The 23,921-nt window shown below is 39.3% G+C and overlaps 1 protein-coding gene across 1 annotated transcript in view; it reads left to right on the plus strand.

Moving 5' to 3' along the window:
• UBE2D3 (ubiquitin conjugating enzyme E2 D3) overlaps positions 1 to 16,570 on the plus strand; it is a gene marked incomplete at its 5' end in the record, with an annotated part of 33,173 nt that extends 16,603 nt beyond the window's left edge. The window contains 6 exons of the mRNA XM_019552624.1: positions 5,175 to 5,238; positions 5,323 to 5,354; positions 9,676 to 9,753; positions 10,870 to 10,975; positions 12,966 to 13,059; positions 15,073 to 16,570. Of these exons, the coding sequence (XP_019408169.1) occupies positions 5,175 to 5,238; positions 5,323 to 5,354; positions 9,676 to 9,753; positions 10,870 to 10,975; positions 12,966 to 13,059; positions 15,073 to 15,118 (420 nt within the window). The remainder of the gene's footprint in view (positions 1 to 5,174; positions 5,239 to 5,322; positions 5,355 to 9,675; positions 9,754 to 10,869; positions 10,976 to 12,965; positions 13,060 to 15,072) is intronic.
• Positions 16,571 to 23,921: the final 7,351 nt, after the last annotated feature.

Here is a 23,921-nt window from a genome sequence, read left to right on the forward strand (position 1 = left end):
CCCCCCCCCCACTGCTGCTGCCCACCCCGCTTGGAACCCTGGCTCAAACCCCTGCTGGGAAGACCCCTGCAGCACTCCCAGCCCCAGCTTGCAGCAACAGCCTGACCTCGGCCCATGTACAGATACAGGGGGGCATGTGCCCTTCTGTGCCTCCCCCGGGATGCGCCAGCAGTGGGAGCTGCCCCGCTGCTCCATTCTGTGGTAGGCAGTGCCTGCCCCAAGTCCCAGCCCCTTCCTCACACTGGGGCCTCGATCTGTACCCTCGATCTCCCATACCTCTTCCCTGCCCCTTTTCCTCTATAGACTTACCAGCCAGATGCTGCTCTCCAAGCTGCCAGGACGCATATCGGGAATCAGATTGGTATCCGCTTATATGGCTCATTAATAATCGGCCATTAGTATCGACCCCAAAAATCTTTTTCAGTGTACTCCTAAATTTGTCCTTTTGTATCAAAGCTAGTATTTCCTACAGATGAAGAGGAAGGTGAGAAGCCTTCCTGTCCCTACTGTGAAAAGCTTTAGAATCATAGAATCACAGAAAATTAAGATTGGAATCAACCTTAAGTCACCTAGTCCAACCCCTGCTTAAAGCAGGACCATCGCCAACTATATCATCCCAGCCAAGGCTTTGTCTAGTGGGTCTTAAAACCTCCAAGAATGGAGATTCCACCATCTCCCTGGGTAACCAGTTTCAGTGCTTTATCAACACCTTAGTGAGAGAAGTTTTTTTTCCTAATATCTAAGCTAAATTCCCCTTGCTGCAACTTGAGACCATTGCTCCTTGTTCTTTCATCTGTACCACCTGAGAACAGTTGAGCTCCATCCTCTTTGGAATCCCCTTCAGGTAGTTGAAGGCTGCTATTAAATTCCTTCTCAGTCATCTCTTCTCCCAGCTAAATAAGCCCAGTTACTAGCCTCCTAACCATTTTCTTTGCCTTCTGCTGGATTATTTCCAATTTGTCCACATGCTTTCTATAGTGAGGGGTCCAAAACTGACCACGGCACTCCAGATTTGGCCTCACCTATGCCAAGTAGAGGGGGATAATGACTTCCCTCAGTCTGGTTGCAGTGCTCCTATTTGTGTCACTATTTGTGTCAGCCCAGTATGCTGTTAGCCTTCTTTGCAGCAAGGGCACACTGTTTACTCATTCAGCTTATTGTCCACTGTAATCCCCAGGTCTCTTTCTGCAGCACTCTGCTGCTTAGCCAGTCTGTCTTGGTGCATGGGAATGTTTCTTCTTAAGTGTAGGATGTTATACTTGTCCTTATTGAACCTCATGAGATTTGGTCCAATTCTCCAATTTGTTGAGATCTCTCTGAATCCTACCCTTACCATCCAGCTTATTGACTACTCTTCTCAGCTTGGTGTCATCTGCAAACTTTACTGTAAAACTTAACTGTAGCCTGTGTGAGGCCATTTCCAGTTTGCAAATGGTTCAGTTCAACCACAGGATTCTTATGACTTTGTCTTTGGCTGTCATGGAGCAACTTGGATAATAATGTTAGGATTACTTTAAATGCGTACATAGAACTTGATGCTACCTGACTGCAAAGTCATCCAGCTGTTCTTGAAAGAACTTCTACTATTAACCCAAGTGTCAAATCTGGAAATAGAATAAAACAGAATGTAGTATTGATGTGAGCATTTGGGAAAGTTTGCTGCTTAGATTAATATTATAATTAAACTTCAGTTTTTGAAATTACTTTTCACAAAGTTTCCTGGTTCTTGTTGAACTACTGCTGAAATCCTCTAGGCTTACTGCAAAATGTAGGTCTAGCTTGCTAAGAATATAAGTGGGGAAATAATTTTAAGAAAATGAACCACACTGAAATATCTCTTTTCTCAGGTCAAATTAAATGATTAAGTGACAAGTATACATGCATATCTGTCTTGTTAAAAACTTCAATGAGGTTTCAGATGTGCATTATCTAAAAGCATTTTTCTGGTGTATTTTCTGAATGTATTTTTTAGATGATGCAGATTTGAAACCTCTTAACATTTTAAAGTTTTTTAACAAGCATTTACTGAGATGCCTTGAATGTAATGAGGTTTAGAACTGTTGGTTTAGAGAGAGTGAGTTTTACACCTTTGTTCCTTTCCCGTTCCTTTTTTCCAGGTTCTCTTTCCCGATGCGCCTTTCCCCCCCCTCCCCAGCCAGTTGTAAATCCTAGAATTCACTTACAGGGCAAATTTTTCCAGCCAGTTGCTGATTTAAAAGTGATCTCTTCATGAACTCAAGCAAGTGTGCTTTCCTCTATCCCTGCTTCCATGTAGAAATACCATTTTTGGAAGGTACACGTTAATGATCGTTTAAAAAGAAACTTAAAGAAAAGGGTCTTTCTCCATCTCTTAAGTCAGGGTTATAACATTCATTTGATAAGAGGCCACATGAGAGAGATGCTGCTGGATTGGACCCACAGGCTGGGCCCACATCGTCCATGGCATGTGCTGCATTACAGTATCTCCATGCGCAGTGTGCAGGGCTAGTCCAAAACCCCTGGGCAGGGCAATAGGGGTCCCTGGGCCAAATCTTTGACACCACTGGCTTAAGTCATGTTACAAGTTTAATTTTAAGCTACAGGTTTTCTATAAGGCAGTTCTCTAAAACAACATATGAGCTTAACCAGTGTCTTGGTGCACTAGAAAATGTGTTTTTTAAATGAGGTAAAGTTGAAGCCTCTTAAAATAAGTTTGAGAGAATGTACAAACTTGTGGATTAGACATCATAGGATTTATGTTGGTCTGTTCAGAAGGAACTGCTGCCTGTACTTCTGAGTAGGAGTAGGGAAACTGAAGATAATGTGGCTAACTGAACATAGCAGGTCTATTGCATCGGATATTGGAATACTATGGTGTTGAAGTTGCCCATTTTATAGGTTAAGATTAATTGATACAGAATATTAAGCTACATGCACTGGGGCAGATTGCTGTGGGTGAAGGGTAAGGAAATGTTCCAGATTCTAGGTAGTGTTAGAAATCCTGATTTGGGCTGAGGTTAGACATACAAGAAGGAAGAGGAAATAGTTGTACATGTTGACGTGCCTAAGCCTTGATTATTCTTTCTGCACCTTAGATTGCTATTCTTTGCTCATTTAGATGTCCTCATCTAAACTTGGAAATTAACCATGATTACTTTTAGTAGGTGGGAGTTGTAAACCTTAGCTACTGATATTTTGCTAAGCTGTTTTCTGCAAAATTTGAGAAAGTAAAACATGAATTGACTTATGGTATAAAGACTTTCCTAAGGCAAGGGAAACTGGAATAGTCTTAAGTAATTTAAGAAACCTTTGGAGGTGAATTGGTATGGAAAACTAGGTCATATTTTCTGTATGCTTGCCAGTAAATATTATTTTACCGGAAGTGATCGATTATTGTTAGAGTTAACTTACAAGGAAGAGACCATTTTGATGGCATGTTGGCTTGTCAATAATTTAACAGCAGAGAAACATACAAGTGCTGTGTTTTCTAAATTAATAACAGTTCAGAGACTTTGTTTATTAAGGTTTTTCAGGCAACTAATGAATGCTGTGGCTTTTTTCCTCCATTGTGCATTACAGTACACCGCTATGCAAGTGACAAATGTTCAAGGAACTTAGCCAACATATTGGAAATAACTTGTTTCAGTGTCTTAACTGAAGTGTAGTACTTTTGACTGCCAAGATCCCCATCTGTGATTTTGGGGGGAGGGAAGGGGAAGTAGGGCGTCCCTTCACTCAGAATTTCTTAATGTCTAAAAAGCTAGCTGTAAGCACTTAAAGAATAATTTTTAAGGAGTTCTAAAAATTAATTAAATAAAACATAAACCTAAAATTAACACTGTATATTTAACGAATTTCAGGACCACTACATAACTTAATTTCCAAAGTAACAGAAACATCTGAAAATGAGACACCTGTGTCTCTTATGTAGTATTGTAATCCCTATAAATTGGATTAAAAGAACATTGCATTTTAAACCTTTGCTAGAGTCATATAAATAACAGAGAAACCTAACATGCAGGTGACAGGATTTCGTAGGATTAAAAAAAAAAGCTTTCTGAAACTGATATAGGTAGGTGCAGTTTTCAAAAAACAGAACAAAACAAAAAAAACCCTTCTTTTAAATTAACTCTTGCAGAAATCCTTTTACACTTGCCAGTCTTTGCAATTCACTATTTAAAGCATTAAATAGATACAGCAAGCTGCTGATCATGTGCATGGTACTTCCAAGAAGGTGGAACTGCTGAGCTTCCTGTTTTTGTGTTAAACTTTAGTTTCTGGTACATTGTGAAGACATTTAACTTAATGTTTATCCTTTTTTTTTCTCCCTCATGTCCTTTAAGGAAGAAAGTATTAATAGAGTATGTAATGACTTTCTTCATGCATCTTCTAACATGGGGTATATAAAAAGTACAAATAGTAACTGACTTCTAAATCTCAGAACTTGAATTTAGAAGCTTATTTACTTTGCCAAGCTTAGTAGGTCTTCTCTTTCATGAAGACATTTCTGATACCTGCTGAGGCCCTGGACAGACATGCTGTCAGGGGTGGGCAATTATTTCAGGCAGAAGGCTGCTTACTGAGTTTTGGCAAGCTGTTGAGGGCCGCATGATGGGCAGCCAGGGGCAGATAACTGTTAATTTTCTGAATTTTCTAGGGGCCCCATGGGCTGGATAGAATGGCTTGGCGAGCTGCATCTGGCCCATCCCTGTGATATGTAAAACCTTGCAGTTGCCTTTGAAGTGTTCCAAATGGTGGGTGCAGGTGTGTGTGGCTAAAGAAGCCCTTAAAAAATAAGGAACATCTTTTGAACTGCTTTCTTTTGAAGCATTTCCTGAAATATCTGTACGTTCAAGGGGTCCTCTGTTCTACTTCGCTCTGCCCTGATGGATGGGCAGCAGGGTAGATGGCCAGTGAGTAGTCTTCCGTGCAGTCAGCTGTCCTTGGGACTCATGCTAATCAGTAGAGGTGTACATGTCTGCATAGCACCAAATTTGAAGCACTCCAGTATTTGGAGTGCCATCCATGGCCTGAGAGTGCAATTTTTAAGGGTTTGACATATCGTTTGGTCTGTATTGTCTTTTACATTAAGAAAATACAGGATTTTTTTATATATTCAGTGAAAAATAATATAGTACTTCACCAACATTTTTCTGAACAGTGTTTTTTTTGTTTTTTTTTTTAATTTTATTTAGGAGCTTAGTGACTTAGCCCGTGATCCTCCCGCACAGTGTTCAGCTGGTCCAGTTGGAGATGATAGTAAGTAGCATTCAACTTGATCTGATGTCTTAATTCAGAGAATATATAATGCATAGGTAATAACACTGAATTTTTCTTTTCTAGTGTTTCATTGGCAAGCCACAATTATGGGACCTGTAAGTATTCCCACTTTGTTGAATGTTAATGCTAGTGTGAAATAGTTTTGATTAGCAAGAACTCTTGTTGTCTTAATTTCTCCACAGTTAGTCCCTAATTTAGATGCTCCCTAGAATTCTGTTAGGAGAAATGAAGGGGAAAAAATTACTGTTTGCAAGGTCATCTCTTTGACGTGACGTGTGTGTATGTTATGTGAACTGCCTTTCAAAAATAACACAAACAAAATATTATCTTTATCTAGAACATATGTTTATGCACCCCAAAGTTTCTTTAGTTTGATCCAACATTGACTTAGTCTGTATGCAGAATTAGACTTTTGTTTACCGGGATAGATGCACTGGTGCAGATGAGGAGAGCTTTGTTTGGACTGGGTTGGCAGAACTTCTATAGCTCTGACGGGATAAACAGAATCTGACATGCAGAATTTCAGATAGCTGCAGGAACAAAACATGCCTAAAATTTTACTATGGCTTGAAAATTTAGATTAGAAATACTTATCAAAGGCACTTGTCCTTATTGTGGTTTAAATACATTACAAGTTAGACTGCTTAGGAATTAAGATATCAAAATAGCTGTAGCTTTTTTATACCAGAAGCTGCTCAGTTCTAAAAAGAATCAGTGACCAAAGAGAACTTTATTGGGATTGTTTTAGAAAAATGTACTTGCTTGGAATGAACATTATTCATATGTAGGTACATCTTTTAGCAGTTGTGCCTTTGGATCTTGCCTGCAGATGTGGAGCTCAGTGGCACTCACTGGGGGGCAGTCCCTTCAGTGGGAGCACTTTCCCTGGTTCTGTGGTTTCCCTTGGTTTCCAGTCTGAAAGTTGGTTTAAATATTGTTTCTCACGCATGACAAAAAACATGGTTCTGCAGGCAAAACTTTAAATCCTTGTTTATCTCTGTAGTCCTATTGAATGCTAACAGTGGTGTCCATATTTATCAAGGGCTCACTTAACCTGCGTTGTTACTTTAAACAACGGTGGTTGAGGGGGTGTCAGGTTGTTTTTGGGTTCCAGACTGAATTCTCACTTTTTGTAAATGTAATTCAAGTAAGCTAAACTTGGTCAAGTACCAGTAGATGTGGAGCCTGTCGGTGATGCCTCTAGTTGGGTTGCATTTTAGAACTGTTAATTTAGGTGACTGTTAGTACTGATCTGACCTTACATATAGGTCTGGTTTAAATATCATTTGCATATGTCTGCTCATCTTCACTTCCTCTGTGGAGGAAAATGAAGAGTCTGATCTTTAGCTCAAAGTTCAGAAACTGGATTTGTTTTTCTCCTTTTTCTCCTTGAATGCAACAAAGTGCGCTCTCAGAAGGTTGGGTCAATAGTTATGCTGATACTGGAACAAATTTAGTAGTCTGAGTTGCATGTTGTTGAGTAAAATTTTGACTAGTATCTGCATCCTCATAAGGGTTTGAGTGTTTGTTTGGGGTCTTTTTTTCCTTGTAAGACTGTTTTCCATTCTGCCTTTCTTCCTCATTCAGTGTTGTCCAGGCCTTTCCCGCACAACTCGCTCCATCAGTCCAAAGGCATTTATTAGCCTTTTCACCTTAAAGTGCATGCTGCTCAAGCAAGAGAATAAATAAAAGTATCCTGAATTAGCCTAGTAATTTTACCTGTCCTTGGGTTTATGGTAATAGTTTTTCAAGTCCTCTCATAGAATTAGAACCTTGCCAAAATGTAGGAATTTTTGGTGTAAATGTGCTGGTTGCAGTCCAAGTGGCAACCTGTTCTACTGCTCAAACTGCTGTATTGGCATATCTCTGGAACCCACGGGACAAATGTTGCTGTTACTGTACTCCCCCACTCTTACCTGCTGCTGAATTAAGGGAGCAGCCTGCGTAGTCAAATAAGTTGGACAGCCTTGATTTGATAAATCCTATCTTGGCATCTACTAATTTTAGGAATAAGGATTTGAGATTTTAGTGTCAATGAAATATGAGGAAGCTTGCCTAGGTCTAGTCTACACTGGTTCTAAGTAATTCTTTGAGTTCCTCTTTTTTATAAACAGTAAAATTTTATTTCCAGAATGTACAATAAAAGGCCTAAGGTCATTTGTGAATTGTAGTTGCCAATATAGCAGATGTTCAGTGAATACTAGATATAATACACTTAATCTTTGCCAAAGCAGTGCCATTAAAGTATCAGGTGTGGCACTTCGGGGCTGTTTTGAGCATCTTGCCTCTTACTGGAATTCTTTGTTGCTGTTCAAATTTATTTAAACTAAAGAAATGAGATGGGGCTAGGGTATGCGCAGATGAGGGGGTTTTTTTCTCTTTAAGAAGTCAAGATATTTTAGTTTTCAAATAGCTTCCAGGTTTCCTTTAAACCAGTGTTTCTCAACCATTTTTGTGCCAGGACCCATTTGTAAGTATTAGTGGCCAGTCTTGACCCAGTGCCCCCCTCACTACTGACCTGCTGTCCCCTGACCCCAGCCTCCCAGTATTTGGGGGGGGGGGGGAGCAGGGGACATGAGGGGCCCCTTGCAGGCTAGAACTCTGCCACAGTTTGCTGCATTTTTCTCCTTTTAAGGAGAATTTTTAAAATTTGTTGCACTAGATTAGCCCTTCATGCTACATCCAGGACTGGTTCAGATGAGGCCCGTAGACTGGCGCTTTGTATGGGATGCAGCGCACACAGGGTCAGTCTGGTTTTGGTACCATGTGCAGTGCGTGCTCCAAGCTGATCATGTCTACCGTGTAGTGCAGGGGCAGGGCCAACATGCTGCATGTGGTATACAGGGCTGGAGCTGGCATGTGCAGGCTACAAGCGGCACACAGGACCGGTCTGGGGTGTACATTGCATACAGTGCCCACACTAGCTATGCTCTGTGGGCTGGCTCCAGCATGTGAAGCCAATCTGTGGGCCCAATTCAGCCTGAAGACCAGCCACATGTCCTTCATCTGGCCTACCCTGCTTTAAATCAAAAATATTAGAAGACCAAATTACCCTTTTACCTCCTAGTCTTTAGCTTAGAGGATAGAGAGGCAGATATTGCAGTCTTGTTATTTTGGAAACAGACTTTGCTGTAGCAAGGTTTTAAATATCACAACTGAAGACTGCTGTAAAAAGTAAAAGTGTTAAGGAAACCTTCTATTCCTCTGTGTACATCCTTATTTTGTTCTTCACCATTATTCCATTTTCCTGGAGTCCTCAGTTTTTGCAAACTACAAGGGCAGTAAGGCATGTATGTGTTTTTTCCAGGGATCCTAGTGGATCTGGCCAGAATATTGACAAATACTTGCTCTGAATTAAGGCTTTATGGAACACCTTCTATTATTGCATATCAAATCTCCTCCCATCCCCTTCCCCCCAACAAGATGTGCACTTTTCTGTCCTCCCACCTCCCCCTCTCCCCACATGCGTTCTGCTTTCCAGAAACAGATTTTCTAGAATTGTGGCTGAGTGTATACATCAGTTTGACTTGCCTTAAGCCCACTCAGTTGTACTGTCAGGCACAAGCTTACGGTGTTGATTCTCTCACAGCCCCTAAGGAGTTTGCCGCTCTAAGGACTGCTGCTGCTTTCTTCACTGTTCCTTGCCTCCAGGCAGCCCCGTTGCCCCTCTTCCTCCTCCTTCTCCATGCCTCAGCGGTGTGGTCTGCGGTGTGTAGGCAGGTAGCTGCACAGATCCAGCTGTGCTCTCCAGACCAACCTGTCCCCTGCTGGCTCCATGAGCATGGCACTGGAGGAGGGGCTGTGTGGGTGGTCAGCAGCTTATGCAAGACCCTTCGGGGCAGCTTCAGCAGGGGCTCTTGACCCTGGCATACATAAAGTGCCGTATTAGGTCAGACTGGTCTCTTTAGTCCGGTATTCTGTCTCCCAACAGTGGCAGAAGTACAGGGAGATCATTGACTGTTTAGTCACTAGCTACTGTCAGCTCCTCAATGGCTGTGAAAGGGTTGGGCTCAGCCCCCTTCTGTTTGCTGGGCCAGAGGGAAGTGGGAGCCATCTCGATAGCTATTAGAACACAGTGTCTCTATGCTCCTCTTACAGTGAATCAAAAAGAGTTTCCCTGTTTAAGATGCATAAGCCAATTCTGGAGGGGAAAGATGTTTGTGGTATGTGAGTAAATGTAGCAGTTCCTTAGGAGAAAATTAAGTGCATCTGTGACCAATCTGATATGCTGTAGTTCATCTTTGTACAACCCATATTGGGCAACGGGGATTGAATTTTATTCATAGCTTTACTTGTAAGCACAAAAACAATCCACAGTATGTCAGTGATTATTTGGTTTTTTGGTTTAAAATGCTTTTAGCAAAAGTTTTAATGCTCAAGGAATAACTAAAGAATAATTACTTGCTTCTTTGACAGAATGACAGTCCATATCAAGGTGGCGTGTTCTTTCTGACAATTCACTTTCCTACAGACTACCCTTTCAAACCACCTAAGGCAAGTTTCATTTTCACACTTGTACATCTAGTGCCCTTTAGCGAGCTGAACCCAGGGAGAGAAATTATGAATCCGTGAGTTCTAATGTTAGCCCTGTTATGTTTGTACCTTTGTCCTGAGTATATAATGTCCCTTCTGAGTGTAGGTATCTGTTGGTACATTGCATAGGAAAAGTTTTACACATTTGCTGATGTATTTCATTCATTTTCGTCTTGGCTTAAAAAACCCGTAAATTCTGAAATTATTTTAAAACAACTACAGATGTTACCAATACCTACATATTTTAGGGCAGCTGCCTGTAACTGCACCTTTTAGAACTAAATATAGGTGAGGTATTTTTGGAAGCATTTCATATAACCATGTATAGCATCAAAACTTGTTACAACATTTATGGGGTTTTTTACTGTAACTTATAAAAATGTTAATGATTTGGCAAATTCAGATGGACTTAGTTTGGTTTTTAAGTGTGGTAAAATAAAAGGCCAAAAGCAATTTGAGTGGAAAATCACTTTCAGTTGACTTTTATGAAATTAGAAAACAAACACCCTGTTAACTTAGTGAATTTATTTTATAACAAAATGTAATATTTTCAGGTTATCTTTAAAATCCCTGTTAGGTTTTGTAGAGGAAGTGATACTGGATACAGACTTTTCGTTGTGGCCAAACTTAACATTTTTGGCATGTGTTTGTTTTGGTAGCACTTAAAACCATATTTTCTAATGCTGTAAATCATACAGTTGACCAGCTGATCAAGAGAAGCTGGGAAACATGGAACTGCCTTTCAGTTTTGTGATAAACAGTGTTGTGTGATTCATTGCAGTCTTACCATTGTTACTTTCATTCCATGCCTTATTCTTGTGGACTTGTAACTATGAAATGTGCTCTGCCCAGTGTCAGTATTACATGGCATTGAAAGATTAGCCATTTAAAAGCTGGAAATTTGGCCTTCTTAACACGTATTTCAAGATTTTTTTTTTTCCATGAACTGTAAAAACTATCCTTGTGTCTCATTCGTAATTATTCTTTAGAATAAATGTAATTGATTAGTAGTTTGATTTGCAATATCAGTTGCATGTTTTATATAAAATGTAAATACTTACCTAATTTTTTTTATAGGTTGCATTTACAACAAGAATCTATCACCCAAATATTAACAGTAATGGCAGCATTTGTCTTGATATTTTAAGATCACAATGGTCTCCTGCTTTAACTATTTCTAAAGGTAACGTTTTCTTTGGAAAACCCTAATTTTATGTCATCTTTGTGGTGTTGCTGTGTTGTTTCTTTTTTTTTTTTTCCTTTTGGCTTTCCCTCTAGAATTACCTTTTATTCTCTAGCCCAGGGATTCCAAAGGGTGTGCCTTAGCTAGTGTGGTGTAAGCTCCATGTGTAAGGACGTAAATGTTCTCATGTCTGGCACCCTGTGTCTGCTCCAGTTATTCTAGCAGTGCCTGTAATTTGCCGCTCTAAGGACTGCTGCTGCTTTCTCTACTGTTCCTTGACTCCAGGCAGCCCCTTTGCTGCCCCTCTTCCTTCCCCATGCCTCAACAGTGTGGTCTGTGGTGTGTAGGCAGGTAGCTGCACAGATCCAGCTGTGTTCTCCAGACCAACCTGTCCCCTGCTGGCTCCATGAGCATGGCACTGGAGGAGGGGCTGCGTGGGTGGTCAGCAGCTTATGCGAGACCCTTCAGGGCAGCTTCAGCAGGGGCTACCCTTGACCCTGGCGTACATAAAGTGCCGTATTAGGTCAGACTGATGGTCTCTTTAGTCCAGTATTCTGTCTCCCAACAGTGGCAGAAGTACAGGGAGATCATTGAGCCAGCTGTGTCTAGAGTGATCTAGCCCTTATTCAGTATCCTCCCTTGGCATCCAACCATTGTGTTCAATAGCCATTAATACTTCTATCATCCATGAATTTATCCAGTCCCTTTTTTTTAGATCTGGCTATGCTATTTGCCCCCACCATGTTCTGTGGCAGTGAATTCCACAAGTTAACTACATATTGCATAAAAAAGTCCTTTGTCTTGTTAATTTTATACTTGTTGCCTATTAATTTCAGCAGTTCTAATATTCTGGGACTTGGTGAACAACAGTTCCCTGTTCACTTGGCCCATGCCCCTCAGCTTTCTCATTTCTAAATTGAAGAGTCAAGAGGGGGTAGATATTGGAAAGAGCAGGGCACAGCAGGGTGAGATCCTACCCATGTTGCCTTTAAGTGACCCCAACCAAATAGGTGATTCTCAACTTTTTTTAGCCTCAATGAATTGCAGGCTTGGGGAATACGGCTCAATCCTGAGTAGAAAAGGATCATTGAAGTGTTGCACCCTTATGCTGTTGTTTCTTGTTTTAGCTATTACTAAGGACCAGCTTTCGTATCTGTCTGAATCTGCAAGATTGAATTCATATAAACAATTATATTGGTTTAAAAGTGGCTTATTTCATTTCAGCTTAACTCCTTTGTTTGATATTTAAAGTAAACTGAAATGTGTGGTTTAAATTAAAATAAGATTATCTAAACAGATTTTGTGTTGGTTTTTAAGTTGGGTTAAAATAGTTCCTGAAGTTAAACTTACTTGTCCAAAAGGTGCAAACCAAGTTTAGTACCCACAGTAGGGTCCATCATGTCATGGCATATTGCAGTGGTTGCGACAGTAAAGAATAAAGTTAATATTGTTGCTTGCAGCTATTTTTTCTGTGACGGTCTCAATTTAATGTTTTATTTTATCAGCATATATTTAGCATGAACAGGGCAGACTAGTATATTACTGTCTTAGTGCAAAGAAGAAATCAGTCTGATTCTAATCCTTTTTTGTGATCACTTTAAATTTATTTAGGACCTGGCACACAAGCCACTCAGTGAAACTAGGGTGTGAATTCACAGTGTATTGATTACTCTGTGGTAACAACTTGTGTGCACAGTTTCAGTAAACCTTGTTGCCTTTCTCACATGTATGCTGTTGTGTACACATAGACAATAGAGGAAATTGCAGGAGTTGAAGAGCTTAGAGAACAAGGTTGTTTTTCTGGTTACTTCTGATAGTTGTAATAATCTCTAAAGAGGTAGGTCAGTGACTCTTGCATTTAGGTGGGCTACAAAATTTCCCTCGACTTAATTGATCTGTCATAAGCTTGTTTTGAGAAAGCAAATAATGGCATTTCTACTCTGGTTAAGGTCTTTGATTTCACTGTCAACGCTTTTTTTTTTTTTCACAGTTCTCTTATCCATTTGTTCACTGTTATGTGATCCAAATCCAGATGACCCTCTAGTGCCAGAGATTGCACGTATCTATAAAACAGACAGAGACAAGTAAGTACAGAATTATGTAAGGGTAATATACTAACAAAGTTTTCAAGGAACACTCTGCTCTGGTATAAAGCAGAGGGTGGGGAGGAGTAGGTCACCTGCGATCAGTCTGGGACGGAGAGAATTTGTGCATTAGACTAGGTAGTTATTTTTGGCAAAGGAAATGTTACAGTTATAATACAAAGATGTCACATTTTACCTGAAGTTGCAGTGGAGGGGTTACATGGTCATGGCAATAAGTATTTAAAGTTTGCACTGCCTAATTATTGGCTTACTATATTTAAATAGGAGGTATCAGTTATAATGCTTCTAGGCTTTGAGGAAAGATTAATCTAGTAAATAAATACTGCAGTGCAAGGATCAGGAAACCTTGGCACCTTGGCTGTTGTGTGGCATGTGAAGCCATTTTGCTCAGCATGCCACAGCTGACCTGGGTTCTGGGTAGACTGTTGGCCATGGAACCTGGGCTGCTCGCAGCAGGTGCTGGTGATGTGCGGCACATCTTGAGGTGGAGAAGGGGTCAGGGCTGCACTGCCACAAGAAGGATCAAACACACCTCACGGCTCTCCCACCATCCACTCCTGGCACACCAACACCTTACAAGCTGAGGTTGCAGAGTTTTTTGGCACATGGCCCAGAAATGTTGCCGACCCTTCTGTAGTGCCTTTTTTTGGATAACTATTGTTTTGAAGCTCCCTGTTGGGTGAAGGTTTTATAATCTTGCTTTCTGTTAAAATTAGGTTTTAAGTTTTTTACGCAGGTAGAATTCAGTGAAGTAGCCATTGAAGTCTGTGTATATTAATGCTGAATATACTTGTCCAAATAGGTACAATAGGTTAGCAAGAGAGTGGACAGAGAAATACGCTATGCTGTAGGGTAAGGATATCTGCACTTAATGGTGCGTTTAACAAAATGGGGACTGTCAGCACTTGAGTGCTGCATGCTTCAAGGCACTGGATTAACTAACAGATAATGGATGCACCAGTTACTCAACCTGAATATTTAACAGCTTGATCTGTGATTAGTGTGAAATGTATTGGCTAGTCACTGTTTCTCACATAGATAATGCTCTTGCATGGCAAAAAAAACAGGTGATGGTAAGAAACAGTTGTCTAGGTTCAACTTGTTCATCTTGAGTCCTGGTAAGTACTTAAACAAACTTCATAGACTGTTAAAAGCGATGAAGTGGAAAAGCCAACTGTGTATGTAAATAATAATAATCTAGGCAATCCAAACTTGAAACTTTGTATACAAGCAAAACATAGCTATTACTTTAAATTATGAAAAGTACTGTTTTAGATCTTGCTTGTATATTTGGAAATTAACTTGCTACTGACAAGCATGCAGATAAGCATAAACTAATTGTATTAGTTCAATTCCTGTGGACTAGTGTGTACAGAAAGTTCACGTCGTATTATTACTCTGCAAATGCTAGAATTCATTGTAATAGTACTTCAATTAAAGTTTCTGTCTGGGGGCAGGAAAAGGATGGTTGGTTGAAGAAAAATTGTTGGGTATTCAGAAGTGCTTACTCCTGAAAAGTAGTTTAGTAGCATCTTGCATCATTCTCTGACCAAAATAAGAAATTTGATAACTGTAAAAAATACACCAATAATATAATTATAGGATGCCTTATTCTACTGATTTTTTTTTTTTTTTTTTTTTACCATAAAAGTAGAGTCAAAACAACTTGGTGTCATGTTATAGGAAAGCAAACTTCTAAATTTCCTGCATCCCCCTTCTGAAATTGTGGTCCTCTGTTTCCTAATACATGCTTCTAGCAAATTCTCCTGATTTTGAGCTGAAGAGTAAGTCTCAATGGAGGCCTGTTTTACTGAAAATATCCAAGTAAGATTTGTTTTCCTTACTTTAGTAAGAGTGCACAAAGCATAGAAAGAGTCCTGGACAAAAGGCGTGGAGAAATCAATTGAAATGTCAATGGTGAATATCTTCAGGTAGGCAATTGCTATCCTTACGGCTTTAACTGTCCCTAATGTGTTCTTCCTTTATTCACAGGTACAACAGAATATCTCGGGAATGGACTCAGAAGTATGCCATGTGATGCTACCTTAAAGTCAGAATAACCTGCATTATAGCTGGAATAAACTTTAAATTACTGTTCCTTTTTTGATTTTTCTTATCCGGCTGCTCCCCTATCAGACCTCATCTTTATTTTATTTTTTTTTAACTTTTTGTTTACCTCCTTCCATTCATGCACATGCTCATCTGAGAAGACTTTTAGTTCTTCCAGCTTTGGACAATAACTGCTTTTAGAATCTGTAAAGTAGTTACACAAGAACAGTTGCCCAAGATTCAGAATTTTTTTAAAATGGAGCATGTGTACTATGTGGCCAATGTCTTCATTCTAACTTGGTTATGAGAGTAAATCCATTCCTCACTGCTCTAACAGATACTGAAGATACCATCAAGGGGGCGGGGGGGAGATGGATGTTAAAATTTTCTCACATCAAAGGAAGTAACATTGCTGTAGCAACATCCATCTTATTTAAAACCTTCCAGTGTTAGAGATTTGAGGTTTTATTATATAGTTATGCTCATAACTGATATGACTGGAGAATTGGTACAGAATCTATAGCATCAGCAGAACAGAAAATGTGATGTATCTTATGCATGTCAATAAAGGAATGACCAGTTCTTGTTCTACAGAGAATGGAAATTGGAAGTCAGACATCCATTGTATTCCAAAATAGGGTCTAAAAACATTTTTGTAATTCATTTAAATTTTGTTAGGAGTCTTGGAGCTATTAGTTAATCTATCTTCCAACACACTGTTTAATATAGCACTGAATAAATGATGCAAGTTGTCAATGGATGAGTGATCAACTAATAGCTCTGCTAGTAATTGATTTATTTTCTTCAATAAAGTTGCATAAACCAATGAGTAAGCTGCCTGGATTAATCAATATGGGAAACAAAATCTTTTGTAAAAGCAAAGCTGGTTTTTGTATATACTGTTGGGATTTGCCTCGTTGTTTAACATCAAATAATGATGTAAAGTTGGATAGAGTGAATCTTTTTGCCATTTTCAGTTATAATAATCTGTGGCAGGCTGACACATTGATCAGCCTGTTGTATGCAGAATTAATATAAGCTAACGTAGTAGTGTGGCTGTAGCATGCTACACTTGGGAGCCCAGAGTTCAAGGATGGACTTGGGACCCAGCAGATCTGAAGTGGTGTATTGTGGAGGCATTTCCAGATGCACCCCTGTTTGCTGACTGAGAAGCTTTTTCTTCATCTTGTACACTTGACAGCTGAAAGATCTTAATGTGGGAATAAAAATGGGGCAAAAATGCAAAATAAAGTACTGTTTTGATGTGGGAATTGTCAGAGGCTGTGTTGAAGTGACTTTACTATGTTGGATGTTCGTTATCCATTGAAAAGCTCTTGTTCAGCCATGCTGCCATTTACATTAATGACAATTTTAATGCAACGGACACTTTCCTCATTTCAGGTGACGAAACGTAAATGAATAAAGAGTCATTGCTATTGGATTTTTGTTTGACCAGAAACATTATCTTGTGCCATTAGTTTCTCTTGCCTTTTTAGCATCAAGGGCATTATAAACCATCCTGCTCTCTTCGTTCCTGCCTCTTTCCTTCATGCTTTCTTTGTTTGTTTTGTTTGGTTTTTTGTATCCATTCTTTTTTACTATCTATAATCTCACTTTCTCTAGTCCTGTATTATGAGTTTGTTGTGCATCTGTGACTTCTCTCTGGCACCACTTTTTGCACTGCTTATAGTTATGTGCATTCTGATTCCTTGTCTCCACATAAATGTGGAAAGCTAGATGTAAAATAAATGTTAAACCTTAATTTTTATAAAAATTTGAATATGTAGTTTGGGTATGGTTTGTTCCGATTTCTACTTCCATAATTTAAAAATAATGTTTTTAAAATAGGGCAAACTAGATTTTAGGATATTTCAAAAAAGCATATATAAATGAAAGTCATTCTTGATTGAGCATGCTTTGCTGTAGGAGCCCAATTAGATTTCTGAAGTTCCAAGTTTTGCAGTTTTTAGTACTGCACTAACACAGGATTTTTGAGGGTTCACTCCAGTCTTTATGGGATGAATCTGTACCAGAATTGGGTGTACTTTTATCATTTATGAAAAAGTATTTTTGCATTAGAATGTTCACCTAACTTCAAGATATAGGGGTAAGATAATGTACTTGACATAATGTTTGTCAGTGGTCAGCTGTGTTCAAGTGGTCACTTTAACATGCTGTCCCATCTCTGTGGCCACCATTTAAAACTGTTAACATAAGTTTAACAGTTCAAGTTCATACGAAGAAACATTGCCTAATTATAGCTCAGTGTGGAAGGGAGTGGGAAGACGCAGTAGTCCACATCAAGCTGTTGTTTGGGAGTTTGAAGTTAATCTCTTGACTGCTGTTATTCCTGGTGTGTGGTATTCTTCAAACAGCAGTTATGGGTTTGATGCAGGAATTCCAGATGTATAGCTTATGATTGTATACAGCATCAGAACGTTGATATTTTTTAGCCTTTTGGGGTATAATGAAATTCTTGGTCTAGGAGTGGCAAGAACTAACTTCATGTAGTAATCTGGTTGGAAGACTCTGACCAGAACTTGTTAGAAAGATCCAGTATCTGATTTGGAGATGATGAGGTGAGAAGGGACTGAAATACTTTGCAAGAAAAAAATAAGTAGGCCCTGAATCTGTCTCTATAAGCAACAAAGAGCTACTGGTAGAAGCCATGTTAGTTGCATTGGAGAGAAGAAACACTGTGCCAAATGAAACATAAAAAAAACACTGGTCAGAAACTTTCTGTTGAGACACTTTTCTTCCAACAATGCCAACTTGTCAGTGTCCCATGAAAAACATCAGTTTTGATAACTTCTGATGGAAGTCATTGCCTGCTACAGAGCTGAGGCTTTGAGAGCATGCTTATTTCATAAACCAGCAGGCAAGTTTTGGTGCTCTCGAAAACGAAATGCTATAGAATATCATATCAGCAAAAAGTTAGGGTTTGTTTTTTGGGGTTGTTTTTTTTTTTTACTGTGACTTATTTGCTGTGATTCAGTCTGAAACCTTTTCCCAAAGCTTTATTTTTTCACAAGATGAAATTGTTGCCTGGCTAGTTCTATTTGAGGCTTATGTCAAGATTATGCATTCAAGAAGGGAATTGGTTCCTGCATCCTGAAGTTAATTTAAGACCATTTCTAAAAATACAGTTGCATATTAATCTTACCTCTTCACGGCTTTCATAAAAATAAAACGTAAAAAAGGAGTTAATGAATTGTCTGGAAAAATCCACATACCGTAATAAGGAAAAAAGTGATACCTCCCAATATTAGCTTTAATTTCATTTTGTAATTATTTGCATAGGTATAAATAAGACCCATGGTTTGATCCAAAATCCACTGAAATCAATATATACTTAAGTGAGTTTTGGACTAAATCCTTGCAGTGGTTGGTTAGCTGTCTTGAATTTTATTTACTGCAGTAGTATGTTATATACAATATTATGTGTCATTTTAAAATATAATAAAATGCTGTATTTCTTCAAATACAAGATGACCTTGAATAAAAGGTACACCCATAACTCCATTAAAGAAGAAAGAAAAATAAATGGATATTTACAAGGACATAATGTCTGTACGTAAGACCTTTTGGGTTTGTTTCAACTAAAATGCAGGGTTTTTTAAAGGGAATATTTAACATTGAATGAATGCAGCTGATAATGAGATACAAAATACATTATTGGAGATGCAAAAAGAATGTGTTGAGTAGGCACTAAGATTTACGTTTAAGCTTGGGAAATAAATTAACAAAGCAGATTGGAAGAATAGTTTCCACCATTTAGTCACTAGACATTTGGAAATACTGAATTTCCTTTCCCAGACAAACTGGAACATTTTCTGTATTATAGAAAATAAATGTTTAGTTCTCTTTTTTTGTAGGTACCATAACTTTTTTTTTCCTTTTTAAATATAGAAACTTTATATTCAAATTTTCTATTTCTGGGGAGAAGTTGGACTAAGTTTTAGCTAGTGGCTAAGGACTGTTAGCTAGACAGTTTTCTTGTCCCTGGATATTGATGTTCTACCCATTAGATATTTAATCATGGGTTTTCTATGCAAGAAATCAGTCTTCCTAAAAAACTAGTTGGGATAGCCAAAGCCAGAGATCTACATAACCTTATGTTACCCTCTTTGCTTTTTTACTCAGTTGGCAACACTAGCAATTTTATTAATTACCATTTGTCCCATCTGGTGTTGGGGAGGGAAAAAAACCAAATGATTCTAATAGATGCATTCATTAGCTGTGGTAAGTGGATCAAACGAAAGCTATCTGTAGGTCTGCTGTTGTAATAGACTGCTAAGAGAGACTGAGCTTGGGATGAAGTAAAGATCCCCTTTCTGCATTAATAAGGAAATTGTATTTGTATTCCTGCTTTGATTATATCTTAATTTTACATAAACTGCTCAGTGATATTAATATATGACATTAAAAAGGACTAAAACAGAATGGATCAGAAGTTTGCTGAGGTGAATCTGAAGGTAAAATATCGCTAACATTCTATTAAAAACTTCTTTTTGTAAGAGTATGAAAGATGGTAGTGACGAGAGAGTTCATCAAGCTTCTGATCGTTGATTATAGTGTTCTGCTATCGTTTTATCAAACCAGAATAATTTTTATTTGAAGACCAACAATTATATACTGGAGAGAATTCTGGTTTATATCTTAAGTTTGTTGGTGCGTGATGTTTACAAGGTGTTGGAGTTTTGACACCCAGTGTTCTTAACCAGGTTTTTGTTGTATACCCTCCTGCATTAACAATAATGTCTTTACTGTCTTAAGACAACCGGTCTTCCAACTTGAATGTGCTGTACTCCTGTACACTGATTTTCATGCCTCTCACCCACCCCTGTATACTTATGGGCAAATCATTTAAGAACTAATCTGTTGCAGGTCTTTACTTTCAAACATCCCTTCTTGACTGTTTTGTTCTTGTATTTCCTGGATATGATAAAGCAACTGCTGAGAGTCCAGCATCCTCTCTAAAGGGGAATGACATCATTCCTCAGTGATTGTGGGATGATCGGATCTGTTTCGAAGTCAATGCTCCAGTGAGTACTGGCCATTGTGGTTTTGAAACAAAGAAACCAGTTTCCTTCTGCCAATATGCATGTTTATTAGAACAGCAGTTTGTTTTTATTCAGTCTTTACTTGGCTATGACACTTAGAGCAGTTGTACTAGCTCACCTTTGGGAGCAGGTGTTTGGCTATTCTTAAATGTGAGCTAATTTTTCTTAGGAGCTGTGAATGAGAGTATATGCACACTATAAATATAACTGGAACCCTTTGTTGGGAATCCAGTATCATTCTAACTCCTGCATTCAGCCTTTTTCAGCTGGGCAATAAAGCATATACAATGCTGCAATGATGTAGTATGGAACTAAAAGTAAGGTTAGACGTACAAAACTTGTGCAGCATTGTTGCCTGAGTGGACAAGTATCTGTTCACTCTTCGAACTGATTTAGAAAGCAGTCCATCTACCTGCCTCTAACTCTGCCCCCCCCCCCCACTACTTGATCCTTCTGGAGCTTTGGGAAAAGAACTTGGATCATAGCTTTATATGGGATGGGATGCCTTTCTTCTTAGAGGTTTTGTTCTCCTTTGGGCTTTCTGTTGAATGTGAGTTTCAATGAGAGAGAATACTGGACATTAACAGAGTGGGCCTGTTCTGACTAAAAAGTTGTTTGCTTCTTGTAATGGTATGAATCTTAACAGGCCGTGTTCTGAACTTGGAGAATGTTGATAGATTGATCCAAACGCGTAGGGGATGTGTTAACATTTCACTCCAGGGCATCTGACACAAGAATCCCACGTTTTTCTTGAAGCCATACTTATACTTCCATTGGCCACAGACACCTCAATGCTTCAGTCTTGCATTATTTTTTGTTGCTGATCCAAACAGAAGTTCCTATAGCCACACACAGCAGCAAATGCAACTCATGACTGACTTCCAAGCTGTACGACTACGGTGAAAGCCCAACTCCTGGCTCTGTTCAAGTCTTTTATGCTTCTTAGTGGGTTGCTGCAGGATGCTGTGTCCACCCTAAGGGTCCACAGCTTCCTTTTGTGTTCTATTACATCTTTCCTTTCACAGACATATAAAGATAAATAGCAAAGATAGGCCATCAATGTAGTGAATTAATTTTTCTCCAGAGAAGGATTTTGCTTCCTTAATTACAAGATTTTCCTCAGACCCCATTTTTAACTTTGCTCTGATAACTAAGTGTAGGTTCATTGGAATACAAAGATACATTTAGCTGAGGAGATCCTGCTAAGAGAAGTGTGGGATTTTCTTGTTCCTTTCTTAATACATTAAGAAAAGAACATCCTTTCATTGCAGAAAGAAATGCAAAATTAATTCTTTGTAGGATACTAGGTTCCCCATCCCTGATGGGGCTTTTGTGAAGGCATTACTTAGTCCATCAGAGGGAAGCAAGAAGGTAATTTATGGGTATGTCACTGGTTGATAATCCTGTAGAATAAGTAGTGGTCCTGACCTGAAGAAAAACCTAGTGCTTGGGAACACATCTCCCATCCCTCCCCCCCCCTCAAGTCAATAACTTAAACTTTTAAACTCCTTAAAAGATATCCTTCTAGTAACAACTGTCTTCATTAAATTTACTGGCAGTTGCATATATGTTTCTCAATAGAAAAAAAAATATAAGAACAGAATACTGCATCCCATGACCTGCTTGTGTGTACATACAATCCACTGATTTTTTTTCCCCCTCACCCTGCCCCTAAAAAAAAAGAAGCAATTGTCCTCTCAAGCCTTTCTGAGGCCAAATGACTCTGATGATATGAATCCCACACCCCATCTATTAAAATGTGAAATGTTGACGTTTTGAAAGCCTTTTTTTAAAGGCATAGATGACGAACCCAATAAAAATGCATTATCCAATTGGATTATAATGTACGTTAGTGAAGTGCATGCTGTTTAAAGAGGACTGCTTTGTTTCAAGGATATTGCAGACTATTCTATAAGCAGCAAATCCCACCATGTGCTCTGAAAAGGGCAACACCCCATTAGAATAGATTTGTAAAGCTGCTGCATTATCCCACAAACATTTCTACTAGACATAGCAAAAAAGAAACATGCTTTTGTAGATGCATCTGTTTGCAGAACCATTCTATTATAGTTCTTATATAGTAGCAGTTCCCTCTATTGTTTAGGCTGCATAGCATTGTCTGTATATTGGATTATAAATTCTTTGTGATAGAAAGATTGCCTTCGTAATTAGCCTGTTAGGTACTTGCTTTCTTTCTGTTTCAAAAAATGAAGACTGGTCCTCTCCACTCATGTAGTTTTTATCAGAGAAATATTGTTGACAGATAAGTAAGGTAGTCCTTCCTAATCTACTCTTAAGAAATGTTTACACAGATGTATTACACTGGTATAAACTAAAGAATTTAAATATGCTGGCAAAATCTGTCATAAATTTATACTTTGTTGGCATATACTTTGTTGCTTGGAAAAAGATTTAAAGTACAAGTTAATTGATAAGCCTTTAGCTACTATTCTGTTGCCAGTTGCTTTTTATTACTCTTGTTTCTGACCCTTATTTCCTAAGGGTTGCAGTTTATTTGCACAATGTCACTCAGGAAAGCCATCTTGATTTTTTTTTTTTTTTTTTTTTTTATTTTTTTTTAATGTAGATTGGTACAGTTTCTTTTACTGCAGCCCTTTGTGACCTGTCATCCAAGCTGTGTAGCTCCCCATGGGTCTGGAAACTGGGCAGTGGAGCAGTGGCACTGATCCTGATGCAGGGGCTGGTGCCAAGCCCCATGGGGCCTGACATGGCCTATGGACCACCCCCATGCCACTCATCTGGTCCACAGGGCCAAAAGCTCAGACATCGGTTCTTTAAACCCTCATCTGGACCCTAATTTTTATTCCACATTAAAAGTGTCCGTAAACTTGATTTTGGTGTACTTCATTTCCAAAGTGACTTTCGTCTACATGGAATTAAAGTTGTTCTAATTCTGAATGTGTATCTATGGATGGATCCAGGATTTCACAAACGGTGGGGGGGAGGGGATGAGTACAGGAGCTATGACCTGTGCTGCAGGGGGGATGCACCCTGGCTCCCAGCCTCCCCCTACACCGGGAGGGGCCAACATCGCCAAAGAAGCAGCAGCCAGGGACTTTTAAGTCCCTCAAACAGGTAAGTTTCACTCCCCACACTCATCCTCTGTGTTTTTCAGTGGCCTCTTCCCTTCCCTCCCGTTACCTGCCCCCCTTACTCACCTGCTGCTGCTGTCCCCAGCTGAGCTGAGGTGGGGAGAGTTACAGAGCCCCTCTGGCTCCTCTGCAGCCAAGCTCAACAAGAGAAAGTGGGTGGGTTCCTTTCCTTCCTCCTCCCCTGCACCCCCCTCCACTCCCACTGCTGCTCCCAGCCTGGCAGGGAACACCACAGAAGACTTGTCAGGCAAGAGCTCTTCCACCACTGGGCAGCCAGAGACTGGCTGAGTTGGGCAAGGAAAGTGGGGATGGGAAGGGACATGCTGCTGAGTGCAGAATAAAAGAGAGAGGGCAGTTGTGTTTGTTTTGGGGACTTAATCCTTGACTGCTTCTCCTGTGGTGTGTTAAGACTGAAATGCAGGTGCACCTGTGCGGTACACCCTCCACCCCTCTCCTACCTTCCATCTGCCCCTGCATATGTCCACTTAGATTTTATTAAAGCAGATTAACTAAACCACTTCAATCCTACCTTTAAAATTGCTTAACTTTCTTGAGAGTTTTTACCTAGGCAAGGCATGTCCCTTTATCTGTGTAAGACTCACTTAAATTTAAACAG

This window comes from Crocodylus porosus, unplaced genomic scaffold (assembly GCF_001723895.1).
Source record: "Crocodylus porosus isolate Cpor-Errol unplaced genomic scaffold, CroPor_comp1, whole genome shotgun sequence".
Classification (NCBI taxonomy): Eukaryota; Metazoa; Chordata; order Crocodylia; family Crocodylidae; genus Crocodylus; species Crocodylus porosus.